This window comes from Argopecten irradians, chromosome 6 (assembly GCF_041381155.1).
Source record: "Argopecten irradians isolate NY chromosome 6, Ai_NY, whole genome shotgun sequence".
NCBI classification, from domain to species: domain Eukaryota; kingdom Metazoa; phylum Mollusca; class Bivalvia; order Pectinida; family Pectinidae; genus Argopecten; species Argopecten irradians.
This window is the reverse complement of record NC_091139.1, coordinates 37928784-37943707: the sequence shown is the minus strand read 5'-3', so window position 1 is coordinate 37943707 and position 14924 is coordinate 37928784. Positions and strand designations below refer to the sequence as shown.

At 38.8% G+C, this 14924-nt stretch overlaps 1 protein-coding gene across 2 annotated transcripts in view; it reads right to left on the bottom strand.

Moving 5' to 3' along the window:
* Positions 1–14924, bottom strand: part of LOC138325808 (kinesin-like protein KIF2A) — a 51929-nt gene that overhangs the window by 15481 nt on the left and 21524 nt on the right. For both annotated transcript variants that reach the window (XM_069271727.1, XM_069271729.1), the window contains 5 exons: positions 3834–3901; positions 3459–3585; positions 2901–2999; positions 2539–2611; positions 1250–1312 (listed from right to left, as the gene is read on the bottom strand). In XM_069271727.1, the coding sequence (XP_069127828.1) occupies positions 1250–1312; positions 2539–2611; positions 2901–2999; positions 3459–3585; positions 3834–3901 (430 nt within the window). The remainder of the gene's footprint in view (positions 1–1249; positions 1313–2538; positions 2612–2900; positions 3000–3458; positions 3586–3833; positions 3902–14924) is intronic.

The following is a 14924-nucleotide window of genomic DNA, read 5'->3' as shown; positions in this document are numbered from 1 at the left end:
ACTGATATATATATATCACAACACATTAGACTGATTACTGATATATATATCACAACACATTAGACTGATCACTGATATATATATCACAACACATTAGACTGATCACTGATATATATATCACAACACATTAGACTGATTACTGATATATATATCACAACACATTAGACTGATCACTGATATATATATATCACAACACATTAGACTGATCACTGATATATATATCACAACACATTAGACTGATTACTGATATATATATCACAACACATTAGACTGATCACTGATATATATATCACAACACATTAGACTGATTACTGATATATATATCACAACACATTAGACTGATTACTGATATATATATATCACAACACATTAGACTGATCACTGATATATATATCACAACACATTAGACTGATCACTGATATATATATATCACAACACATTAGACTGATTACTGATATATATATCACAACACATTAGACTGATCACTGATATATATATCACAACACATTAGACTGATCACTGATATATATATCACAACACATTAGACTGATTACTGATATATATATCACAACACATTAGACTGATCACTGATATATATAACAACACATTAGACTGATTACTGATATATATATCACAACACATTAGACTGATCACTGATATATATATCACAACACATTAGACTGATCACTGATATATATATATATCACAACACATTAGACTGATCACTGATATATATATCACAACACATTAGACTGATCACTGATATATATATCACAACACATTAGACTGATCACTGATATATATATCACAACACATTAGACTGATAACTGATGATATATATATCACAACACATTAGACTGATCACTGATATATATATCACAACACATTAGACTGATCACTGATATATATATCACAACACATTAGACTGATCACTGATATATATATCACAACACATTAGACTGATCACTGATATATATATATATCACAACACATTAGACTGATTACTGATATATATAACACATTAGACTGATTACTGATATATATATCACAACACATTAGACTGATCACTGATATATATATCACAACACATTAGACTGATACTGATATATATATATCAAACACATTAGACTGATTACTGATATATATATTCACAACACATTAGACTGATCACTGATATATATATCACTACACATTAGACTGATCACTGATATATATACTTACTTATGGTGGCAATCATGTAGAAACATACCTCTCAAGGCAGTCAAGGTTTGGATTTTTCTTGCTAACAAATTATCAAGTTGTCTTGCATAAGCTGAAACAAAAACAAAATTTATCTTAAAAAGAACATTTCAACACATACGTGTTGTTGACCCCCTTCTTCTACCAGGTATATTATACTAAAATAATAGGGGTGTAACAATACATAGGACTATTGATATATTGCGATCGTATGGCTCTCAATTCAATCAATTGATGGCAATTTCAATATAGTACACCAAATTATCGATAGTTTCAATTGTCAGATATTTTTCTGTAACTTGAACTAAAATCATGTACTCACAGAGGATTGATAAACAGACTCACAGAGGATTGATAAACAGACCCACAGAGGATTGATAAACAGACTCAAAATGGATTGATAAACAGACCCACAGAGGATTGATAAACAGACTCGCAGAGGATTGATAAACAGACTCACAGAGGATTGATAAACAGACTCACAGAGGATTGATAAACAGACTCACAGAGGATTGATATACAGACTAACAGAGGATTGATAAACAGACTCACAGAGGATTGATAAACAGACTCACAGAGGATTGATAAACAGACTCACAGAGGATTGATAAACAGACTCACAGAGGATTGATATACAGACTAACAGTCACGATAAAATGTCACTTTTTCCGTGCTTTTTTACCAAAACGCAAACACCGACAATGTTTTCAATCATGATCTTCATTGCATTCGAGTTGGTACTGACGCTAGCAAGTAAATGGAAGTAACTCTAAACCAGTGCTGCACTAGATGTACGTCATGGCGGCCAAGTCATAGACTGGATTTTAATATAATTCAGAATGCAATACTATCACAATACTATTGCAAAATATTGTAGTCTGCAATAGTTAAACTATCGCAATAGTGTTTTCCCCAATAGCAATAGTATTGCAATGGTTAAAATTGTAGGCAATTGTCACCCCTATAAAATTAGGTAACTTTTAAATTTTTACAATATACAAATGTAGATATCACAAAAGACTGAAGCAGAGTTAGATTTTGTCAAAATTAATTTTATCATCAGAACACTTCTAAGAATTCTCTTCACTTATTAAGCAATGAGGATATCATCAAGATATTACTAGTTTCTGTAATGTTTAGGAAGGAAATTAAGAGAAATTTGAATATTTCAATACTTTCAATCTGTCTGCTCTACAGTGGGTTTGTTCTGTAGCATTTGTTCTATCATTTTTAACCACAAAGACTGTCTATAATATGCAGGCATTTTTAGAAAAGGAATAACCAAATTATAAATGATACCTTCAACATCATAATCCACCTCATCTGTTGCTTTGTATAGTTTCTTGTCCTCTGCTAACCATTTCTGAGTTATCTACAAAAGCAACCATTTTATGTCAGCAGTGTATTATGTGGTTTGTACAACGGCTGTAGGTCTTTTATCTTAGATATTTGTTGGAATGGAAAATAATAGTTCATCTATCTATGACCTAGAACAAAACTCACTTACCTATAGATCTAAAGTAGCATGGTCAAAAGTACTTGTTTAGTCAATATAAGAAAGCACTAAATAATTAACTTGACAACTCCATTGTAGAATGAGTACTTATTTTTATCTTTAACATTTACAATATTCTTGTCCACCAAGAAACTGTCATTTTTACCTCTATAATGGATTTGTGGTCATCTATAACTTCTTCCTCTATTTCCTGCATATGATTAACAACCTCATGGAATGTCAGCATCTCATCTGTCACCTCCTCCTACAACACAACCACAATACTGGCTACTTTTGCATATGGTCACAGTAAACTTCAAGGTTCATGTAAAAAGAAATGAAAAATGTGCTGATCTTCTAAAACAAACTCTTCTGACCTATTGCTGGTACCTAGCAGATGCTTCATATGGGTTCTTAATACTACCCTGAGGGATAGTGGTAAATCTTTGTCACTGCCGTTATTTCACCATGTGAATACTAGCAATCATTCAAATAATTTCTATTACATCTCATTCTTGCTTGTCATATCTGAAATTTAAATTATGTGGCTGGTATCCCTAATCTAATCATTGACTTGATTGAGTTATTTTTTTCAATGAGTTTTTTTATCAAAAAATCACTTAATAAGGCAACTAGAAAATTTTCTATTTTCTAAACCAAATTTAAACATCTTCAATTTGAACTGTTTGGAGTTTATCAAGTTGGTAGTGATTACCAGACTTACATTGGAGGTTTTGAGCATCTGTAGATCACTGTTTTGAGGAGACATAGCACCAAGGTTATAATTGTTGGGGAGAGCTACCTCTGATGGCTTCCCCTCTACTGGCCCCCCTGGTCCCAGCTCCTTCACTCTGAAATACACAAGCAACCAGTAATAACCTTCCTTAACAGACTTAAATTGTAAGTAGATCAGGACAAAAGTAATTTCATATAATTGATTACAGATATTTTATTAAAGAAATTTTAATTGTGACTTTATTCACTAGGAGTATCAGAATGTTTCTCTAAAAGGCTAACTGATAGTGGAGGTGAGATTTTGAAATAGCGAAAGCTGGACAAACATCAGTTGGAGTATTTCATAAAGCTAGGAGTTACGAACCTGTCAGCATATCTTAGTGTGTTGAGTGTGTGTTCACAACAGCTCATTCCTGGGGAGATCATGGAAATCTGGAAACATCAAACATCTTAATATCAAATAACAAAGGTGGTAGGCAAGGGGAGGATAAATATTTCTCCCATCATAGGGATATATAGACAGTCACATGACATCATTAATGCACATGACATCATTAATGCACATGACATCATCAATGAACATGATATCATCAATGCACATGACATCATCAATGCACATGACATCATCAATGCACATGTCATCAACAATCCACATGACATCATCAATCCACATGACATCATCAATGCACATGTCATCAATAATCCACATGACATCATCAATCCACATGACATCATCAATGCACATGTCATCAATAATCCACATGACATCATCAATGCACATGTCATCAATAATCCACATGACATCAACAATCCACATGACATCATCAATTCACATGACATCATCAATCCACATGACATAACTGTGGTGTACATCATCACTAACATCATCAATTTTGAGGCAAAATGACATATCTGTGACGAAAATGTTTCAAAATAACTACACAGATGTGCCAATCCAGGGATTTCAAGATGGCAAAATGACCTGAGTAAAGTACCATTTGCTGTCGATTAGTCCCACCTTCCTGACGTCATAGAATTCATATCAAAAGATAACATCATTATCACCTAAAAACGGAACTTAATTGATTGTAAAAAGTACTTTACCCAGGTCGTGTTGGGATCTTGAAACTGCCATATTTGACACACACACATGTAAGATTCTATTATCTATACAAGAGGTCCAGAGGGCCTGTATCGCTCACCTGGTTTGTGATGGCAAGAAATGTTCTAAATACAGATTCGTTATTTCTTATATGAAATACACCTCTTAATTTCCCTATTCGGCCTCCACTTTTTCTGCTCCTGGGAGTCAGACCCAAAATTTATACAAACTCTGTTCCCCTTCCCCCAAGGATGTTTCAGGCCAAATTTGGTTACAATCTATGCAGAACTCTATGACTACTAGCGATTTACAGAATTTGCCTCAATTTCCCCTATTCTATTGGGCCCCGCCCATCCTGCCCCCAAGGGGTCAGTGCCAAAATTTATACAAACTCTGTTCCCCTTCCCCCAAGGATGTTTTTGGCCAAGTTTGGTTACAATCACTGCAGAACTCTATGACAAGTATCGATTTAAAGGAAAAGTTGACGGGCGGACAGACGGATAGACATGACATAAGCTCACCGGCCCTCCGGGCCAGGTGAGCTAGTAACCTTCCTATGGTTGTGAAGCTGTTTAACCCCTTAACTCCCAAGAATTTTTTTGTGGAACTCACGAAACACAATGTTTTGTTTCAAAGTGATTTTTCACCTTTTTGCATCAACAATTTTGCTAAAACAACCTATATATTTAGAAACTTCAGATAACATCCTTTTCAGATTTTGTATGAACAAGAGGCCCAGAGGGCCTGTATCGCTCACCTGGTTTGTAATGCCAAGTAATGTTCTGAATACAGGTTCATTGTTTCTTTTCTGAAGGAATTTTAATATTAACCTCTAAATCCCCTATTGGGCCCCACCCCTCCTGCCCCCTGGGGGTCAGAGCCAAAATTTATAGAAGTTCTGTTCGCCTTCCACAAAGGATGTTTGTTGCCAAATTTGGTTACATTCCATGCAGAACTCTATGACAAGTAGCGATTTAAAGGATTTACCTCTATTTCCCCTATTGGGCCCCGCCCCTCCTGCCCCTGGGGGATCAGAGCCAAATTTTATACAAGTTCTGTTCCCCTTCCCCCAAGGATGTTTGTGGCCAAATTTGGTTACAATCCATGCAGAACTCTAGGACAAGTAGCGATTTATAGGATTTACCTCTATTTCCCCTATTGGCCCCCCCCCCCCTCCTGCCCCCTGAGGGTCAGAGCCAAAATTTATACAAGTTCTGTTCTCCTACCGCCAAGGATGTTTGTGGCAAAATTTAGTTACAATCCATACAGAACTCTAGGACAATTAAGTAGCGATTTATAGAATTTACCAATAATTCCCCTATTGGGCCCCTCCCCTCCTGCCCCAGGGACCAGAGCCAAAATTTATACAAACTCAGTTCTTATTCTCCCAAGGATATTTCTGGCCAAATTTGGTTACATTCCATTCAGAACTCTATGACTAGTAGCGATTTAAAGGATTTACCTCTATTTCCCCTATTGGGCCCTGCCCCTCCTGCCCCCGGGGTGTCAGAGCCAAAATTTATACAAGTTCTGTCCCCCTTCCCCCAAGGATGTTTCTGGCCAAATTTGGTTACAACCCATGCAGAACTCTATGACTAGTAGCAATTTATAGGATTTACCTCTATTTCCCCTATTGGGTCCGCCCCTCCTGCCCCCGGGGGGTCAGAGCCAAAATTTATACAAGTTCTGTTCCCCTTCCCCCAAGGATGTTTGTGGGCAAATTTGGTTACAATCCATGCAGAACTCTAGGACAAAGAGTGATTTATAGAATTTATCTTTTTTTCGCCTATTGGGCCCCGCCCTCCTGCCACAGGGGGTCAGAGCCAAAATTTATACAAGTTATGTTCCCCTCTCCCCAAGGATGTTTCTGGCCAAATTTGGTTACATTCCATTCAGAACTCTATGACAAGTAGCGATTTAAAGGATTTACCTCTATTTCCCCTATTGGGCCCCGCCCCTCCTGCCCCTGGGGGATCAGAGCCAAAATTTATACAAGTTCTGTTCCCCTTCCCCCAAGGATGTTTGTGGCCAAATTTGGTTACAATCCATGCAGAACTCTAGGACAAGTAGCGATTTACAGGATTTACCTCTATTTCCCTTATTGGGCCCCGCCCCTCCTGCCTCTGGGGTGTCAGAGCCAAAATTTATACAAGTTCTGTTCCCCCTCCCCCAAGGATGTTTTTGACCAAATTTGGTTACAATCCGTCCTGAACTCTATGACAAGTAGCGATTTAAAGGAAATGTTGACGGACGCCGCGTCATGACATAAGCTCACTGGCCCTTTGGGCCAGGTGAGCTAAAAATTATTTTTGCGTTAGGCCAAACAAAATTAATTCTTAGTTTCTCAGGCCCTGCCGCATCGACATTTACCCCCTGCACCAACGTTTTTTTTGCGCCATAACTAAAAATTAAAATCGAGACCGCCGCATCGAACGCACCCCAAATTTCCATTCGAACTCCGCCGAAATTTCCATTCGAAAACGCACCCGGAAATTGGCTCCAATTTTAGTATGCACCTTTCATTTCTGGTAAAAAATGGCTGCCGATGTCAGTATTTGCTCAAAACGGAATGTTTCCTCCCAGGATTATGTATTTTCAACTGGTTTTCTTTGGATATAGTGACGATTGAGATATTTAAAAGCTGTTCTTAAAGACTGAGTAAGAATTTACATTTTCTATTCGTGTTTTCATTGATTTTCATGTCCTTCAAGTGAGAAAAAAATAAAATGTTATCTGCCGCATTTGTTTTCAGAGAAATAAAAAATAAAAAATATTCCCGCCGCCCGCACTGACTTTTTAAAACACGAGGCCCAGAGGGCCTGTATCGCTCACCTGGTTTTTTGTTAGTAATTATCACAAGACTCTGACAATTAGAAAAATAAGCAAAATTGACTCCCAAAGTTTAATTTCGAATCACAACCATACAATGATGCTATTGATACCATACAAATATGCTATCCAATACATAGGTTTAGAGACAAAGTAATTTATATGAAAGTAGTAGCCTAATTGACCTTTTTGACCTCGCATCGTCTAAGGCCCCACGGGTCAGCCCTATCATTTGTACAATTTCAAATCCCAACCCTATAAGGATGCTACCATTGCATCATAAGTGCATCATCATTGCATCATCATTGCATTCTTAGTTGCAGAGAAGAAGTCGTTTATATAGAAATAGCTAATTTAACCCCTTTTGACCCCACCCTTCAGGCCCCTGGGGGGTCAGCCCCATCATTTGCAAAATTTTGAATCCAAACCCTATAAGGATGTAACCATTGCATTATGAGCGTAATCCCATGTTAAGCTGCAGAGAAAAAGTCATTTATATGGAAATTGACCACTTTTGACCCCGCCCCTCAGGCCCCCGCGGGTTCAGCCCTATCATTTGCACAATTTTGAATCCCCACCCTATAAGGATGCTACCATTGCATTATGGGTGCTATCCCATGCTTGGTTTCAGAGAAGAAGTCATTTATATGGAAATAGTCAAATTGACCCCTTTTGCCCCCCCCCCCCAGGCCCCCCGGGGGTCAGCCCCATCATTTGTACAATTTTGAATCCCCACCTTATAACGATACTACCATTGCATTATGAGTGCTATCTCTTGCTTAGTTTCAGAGAAGAAGTCGTTTTTTATGGAAAGAGCCAAATTGACCCCATTTGAACCCGCCCCTCAGGCCCCCGGGGGGTCAGCCCCATCATTTGTACAATTTTGAATCCCCACCCTATAAGGATGCTACCATTGCATTATGAGTGCTATCTCTTGCTTAGTTTCAGAGAAGAAGTCGTTTTTATGGAAAGAGCCAAATTGACCCCATTTGACCCCGCCCCTCAGGCCCCCAGGGGGTCAGCCCCATCATTTGTACAATTTTGAATCCCCACCCTATAAGGATGCTACCATTGCATTATGGGTGCTATCCCATGCTTGGTTTCAGAGAAGAAGTCGTTTATATGGAAATAGCCAAATTGACCCCTTTTGGCCCCGCCCCTCAGGCCCCGGGGGGATCAGCCCCATCATTTGTACAATTTTCAGTTAGTAGCCCATAAGGATGCTACCAGTCAAATTTTGTTGAAATCCGACCTGCGGTTATGGAGAAGAAGTCGATTGTTGACGGACGCCGGACGCTGCGGTATCCCATAAGCTCACCTCGGTCCTTCGGACCAGGTGAGCTAAAAATCTGGCCTGAGAAACTAACAATTAATTTTTTTTTGGCCTTAATGAGGTTACCATAGCAACCGGAATTTGGGACTTTCATAAAAATGTTAAAGTTTCTTACATTTAAAGCTCTTAAGCCGACGAAAGTAATTTAAATATTCATTAAACAACTTAATAATCAAGTATATCATTAAATAAGAGATGAAAGTTCCATTGGACGTCACATTTTCAATTTAGTTATGGTTGTTACCATGGTTATCAAGAAATGTTCCAAACCAATGGTTTTTGAAAATGTTTTGATTGAGCGCTGTATCTGTCTTACTTTTGCTGTAGCAAAAATGTTTTATATTATAATTTTGGTTACCTTTCAACTTGCATATTGATTTTTGAAGAGAATATGGTTAATTTGATTACAAACCATCTTCATCGCACAGGTGCTTGTTTTGTACCGATGACGTTAACATATTACATTTTGTATCGGACCTCTATTTCCGTCGAATCTACTAGCTGATTTGTAGAGGCAATAGAAAACTTATTTCGGCATGTAATGTATTACAAATTTGTTTATTTTGACCAGTGGTTACTCAGCTTTCTTGGTATGTATGGTAAATAGATATTTTATTTATTTTGTATTAGTATTTCGTCGAAGTTTACTGTGTAGTACACATGGTACTTATTACATGTACTAAAGCTACAAGAAAAAATAATGTTAGAACGAATTTCTTTCAATATAATTAGTCACACATACAATTGACATTATCAACTACAAAATCCGTGAAATACATGTATCATTTCTTGCTACTTGTTGCATAATTCGAGATACAATGTCGAATCTCCGCTCCAGCGATTACGCCGTCTGACACAAGGCGTCAACATTTAAAAATGCTCGGAATTAAGTTGGCATAAATTTTTAACTCATTGAAAGATCCAAGTGAATAAACAAGAGGCCCATGGGCCTTAACGGTCATCTGACTATTAGTACAATACAACATAGTCGTTTAAAGATTTTAGCCTATTTGACCTCTGTGACCTTGATTGAAGGTCAAGGTAATTCATTTGAACAAACTTGGTTGCCATTAATCCCAGCATGCTACATGCTCAATATCAGTACCCTGGGCCTTCTGGTTTTTGAGAAGAAGTCATTTAAAGATTTTAGTCTATTTGCCGCCCGTGACCTTAAATGAAGATCAAGGTCATTCATTTGAATAAACTTGATAGCCCTTCATCCAAGCATGCTACATGCCCAATATCAGTACCCTTGGCCTTCTAGTTCTTGAGAAGAAGTCATTTAAAGATTTTAGCCTATTTGACCCCTGTGACCTTAAATGAAGGTCAAGGTCATTTATTTGAACAAACTTGGTAGCCCTTCATCCCAGCATGCTACATGCCCAATATCAGTACCCTTGGCCTTCTAGTTCTTGAGAAGAAGTCATTTAAAGATTTTAGCCTATTTGACCCCTGTGACCTTGAATGAAGGTCAAGGTCATTTATTTGAACAAACTTGGTAGCCCTTCATCCCAGCATGCTACATGCCCAATATCAGTACCGTGGGCCTTCTGGTTCTTAAGAAGAATTCATTTAAAGATTGTAGCCTATTTGACCCCTGTGACCTTGAATGAAGATCAAGGTCATTCATTTGGACAAACTTGGTAGCCCTTCATCATCCCAGCATGCTACATGCCCAATATCAGTACCCTGGGCCTTCTGGTTCTTAAGAAGAATTCATTTAAAGATTGTAGCCTATTTGACCCCTGTGACCTTGAATGAAGATCAAGGTCATTCATTTGGACAAACTTGGTAGCCCTTCATCCCAGCATGCTACATGCCCAATATCAGTACCCTGGGCCTTCTGGTTCTTAAGAAGAATTCATTTAAAGATTTTAGCCTATTTGACCCCTGTGACCTTGAATGAAGATCAAGGTCATTCATTTGGACAAACTTGGTAGCCCTTCATCCCAGCATGCCACAGGCCTAATATCCGGTCTCTAGGCCTCTTAGTTATTCACAAGAATTTGTTTAAATGATTTTAGCCTATTTGACCCCTGTAACCTTGAATGAAGGTCAAGGTCATTTATTTGAAAAAACTTGGTAGCCCTTCATCCCAGCATCCTACAGGCCAAATATCAGTACCCTGGGCCTTCTGGTTCTTGAGAAGAAGTTGTTTTTAAAGATTATAGCCTTTTTGACCCCCGTGACCTTGAATGAAGGTTAAGGTCATTCATTTGAACAAACTTGGTAGCCCTTCATCCAAGCATGTCACAGGCCCAATATCAGTACCCTGGGCCTTCTGGTTCTTGAGAAGAAGTCGTTTAAAGATTTAAGCCTATTTGACCCTCGTGACCTTGAATGAAGGTCAAGGTCATTTATTTGAACAAACTTGGTAGCCCTTCATCCCAGCATGCCACAGGCCTAATATCAGGTCTCTAGGCCTCTTAGTTATTCACAAGAAGTTATTTAAAGGATTTTAGCCTATTTGATCCCTGTGACCTTGAATGAAGGTCAAGGTCATTTATTTGAACAAACTTGGTAGCCCTTCATCCCGGCATCCTACAGGGCAAATATCAGTACCCTGGGCCTTCTGGTTCTTGAGAAGAAGTTCTTTAAAGATTTTAGCCTTTTTGACCCTCGTGACCTTGAATGAAGGTCAAGGTCATTTATTTGAACAAACTTGGTAGCCCTTCATCCCAGCATGCCACAGGCCTAATATCAGGTCTCTAGGCCTCTTAGTTATTCACAAGAAGTTATTTTAAAGGATTTTAGCCTATTTGACCCCTTTGACCTTGAATGAAGGTCAAGGTCATTTATTTGAACAAACTTGGTAGCCCTTCATCCCAGCATCCTACAGGGCAAATATCAGTACCCTGGGCCTTCTGGTTCTTGAGAAGAAGTTGTTTAAAGATTTTAGCCTTTTTGACCCTCGTGACCTTGAATGAAGGTCAAGGTCATTTATTTGAACAAACTTGGTAGCCCTTCATCCCAGCATGCCACAGACCTAATATCAGGTCTCTAGGCCTCTTAGTTATTCACAAGAAGTTGTTTAAAGGATTTTAGCCTATTTGACCCCTGTGACCTTGAATGAAGGTCAAGGTCATTTATTTGAACAAACTTGATAGCCCTTCATCCAAGCATGCTACATGCCCAATATCAGTACCCTTGGCCTTCTAGTTCTTGAGAAGAAGTCATTTAAAGATTTTAGCCTATTTGACCCCTGTGACCTTGAATGAAGGTCAAGGTCATTTATTTGAACAAACTTGGTAGCCCTTCATCCCAGCATGCTACATGCCCAATATCAGTACCGTGGGCCTTCTGGTTCTTAAGAAGAATTCATTTAAAGATTGTAGCCTATTTGACCCCTGTGACCTTGAATGAAGATCAAGGTCATTCATTTGGACAAACTTGGTAGCCCTTCATCCCAGCATGCTACATGCCCAATATCAGTACCCTGGGCCTTCTGGTTCTTAAGAAGAATTCATTTAAAGATTGTAGCCTATTTGACCCCTGTGACCTTGAATGAAGATCAAGGTCATTCATTTGGACAAACTTGGTAGCCCTTCATCCCAGCATGCTACATGCCCAATATCAGTACCCTGGGCCTTCTGGTTCTTAAGAAGAATTCATTTAAAGATTTTAGCCTATTTGACCCCTGTGACCTTGAATGAAGATCAAGGTCATTCATTTGGACAAACTTGGTAGCCCTTCATCCCAGCATGCCACAGGCCTAATATCCGGTCTCTAGGCCTCTTAGTTATTCACAAGAATTTGTTTAAATGATTTTAGCCTATTTGACCCCTGTAACCTTGAATGAAGGTCAAGGTCATTTATTTGAAAAACTTGGTAATCCTTCATCCCAGCATCCTACAGGCCAAATATCAGTACCCTGGGCCTTCTGGTTCTTGAGAAGAAGTTGTTTAAAGATTATAGCCTTTTTGACCCCCGTGACCTTGAATGAAGGTTAAGGTCATTCATTTGAACAAACTTGGTAGCCCTTCATCCAAGCATGTCACAGGCCCAATATCAGTACCCTGGGCCTTCTGGTTCTTGAGAAGAAGTCGTTTAAAGATTTAAGCCTATTTGACCCTCGTGGACCTTGAATGAAGGTCAAGGTCATTTATTTGAACAAACTTGGTAGCCCTTCATCCCAGCATGCCACAGGCCTAATATCAGGTCTCTAGGCCTCTTAGTTATTCACAAGAAGTTATTTAAAGGATTTTAGCCTATTTGATCCCTGTGACCTTGAATGAAGGTCAAGGTCATTTATTTGAACAAACTTGGTAGCCCTTCATCCCGGCATCCTACAGGGCAAATATCAGTACCCTGGGCCTTCTGGTTCTTGAGAAGAAGTTGTTTAAAGATTTTAGCCTTTTTGACCCTCGTGACCTTGAATGAAGGTCAAGGTCATTTATTTGAACAAACTTGGTAGCCCTTCATCCCAGCATGCCACAGGCCTAATATCAGGTCTCTAGGCCTCTTAGTTATTCACAAGAAGTTATTTAAAGGATTTTAGCCTATTTGACCCCTGTGACCTTGAATGAAGGTCAAGGTCATTTATTTGAACAAACTTGGTAGCCCTTCATCCCAGCATCCTACAGGGCAAATATCAGTACCCTGGGCCTTCTGGTTCTTGAGAAGAAGTTGTTTAAAGATTTTAGCCTTTTTGACCCTCGTGACCTTGAATGAAGGTCAAGGTCATTTATTTGAACAAACTTGGTAGCCCTTCATCCCAGCATGCCACAGACCTAATATCAGGTCTCTAGGCCTCTTAGTTATTCACAAGAAGTTGTTTAAAGGATTTTAGCCTATTTGACCCCTGTGACCTTGAATGAAGGTCAAGGTCATTTATTTGAACAAACTTGGTAGCCCTTCATCCCAGCATCCTACAGGGCAAATATCAGTACCCTGGGCCTTCTGGTTCTTGAGAAGACGTTGTTTAAAGATTTTAGCCTTTTTGACCCCTGTGACCTTGAATGAAGGTCAAGGTCATTCATTTGAACAAACTTGGTAGCCCTCCATCCCAGCAACCTACAGGCCAAATATGAGTACCCTGGGCCTTCCGGTTATTGAGAAGAAGTCGTTTGAATAAAAAGTTTACGCACGGCGCACGGCGGACGGCGGACGGCGCACGGCGCACGACGACGGACGGTGCATGATGACAATAGGTCATCCTGACCCTTCGGGTCAGAGAAAAAAGATGATGCTAAATGAATTTTTTTATAGAACAAAAGTTTTCGGCTATTACCTGTAGTTTTACAGGATGTAAAAAGTATCCCGATAGCTCAACAAATAAGGGAGATATTGTGATTTTTCTAACGCCGACACGAAAATGCGTAGAAATGCCGAGTTGGGAGTTACTGTCGTTCTATCATAAGATTGCACAATTGTGTTACAGTACTAGTGTATCGACTCACTGTAGTAGATTACATCGCTACATGTTACAGGTGAAGTGTTTATGTAACACGCATTGTGATTGGCTGAGTTGATCTAAAAATAGAAGAGAAAAAACGTGTGTGCACAATTTAAATAAAGCTGTTTTTTATGGTGAACAGAACACTTTTTTTCCAGTGAATTATGAAATATAAAGCAGTTCTTTTTACCAGAGATTTCTCTGTTTTATGTTAGGCCTAATCTCAAACATAATCACACAGTCCATAATAGCGACTTAGTTCCAAATCAGGAATGTCAGACAGGGCATCGAAGATTGCTAACGTTGATTCTGTGAACTCGGATGAATACGACGGATTTTTACGAAGCCTGGATTGCATGGCATGAAATACATACTCGGCAACATTGTAATGAGGCGAGTATGGTGGTTGGAAGACAAGATTTAGTCTACGTTGTTCAAGAATATTTGTTAATATTTTTTCACCTGTCTGCGACAGAGCAGGCACATTTTCATTTACATACAAGTACACATGTTTGCCTCAATAAGTTTCTCTCGAATTTCACGACCATGAATGCTTTGTTTCATTTTCTTCTGATATTCAACGAATTTGACAACTTCTTGACTTCACAGACCTTTGTTGGTGTCTTGATAGGCCGAACACGTGGAAGCAGAGAAAGAACCATGCTGTTCCTCGTACAACTTTGCGATGTTTCGACATGTGAATTTACAAAAGCCGACCGCTTTAAATTTTAATTTACATATATATTTCCATATGACACCCCATCATTGTACATTTTCACTACTCTTTCGCGTACTT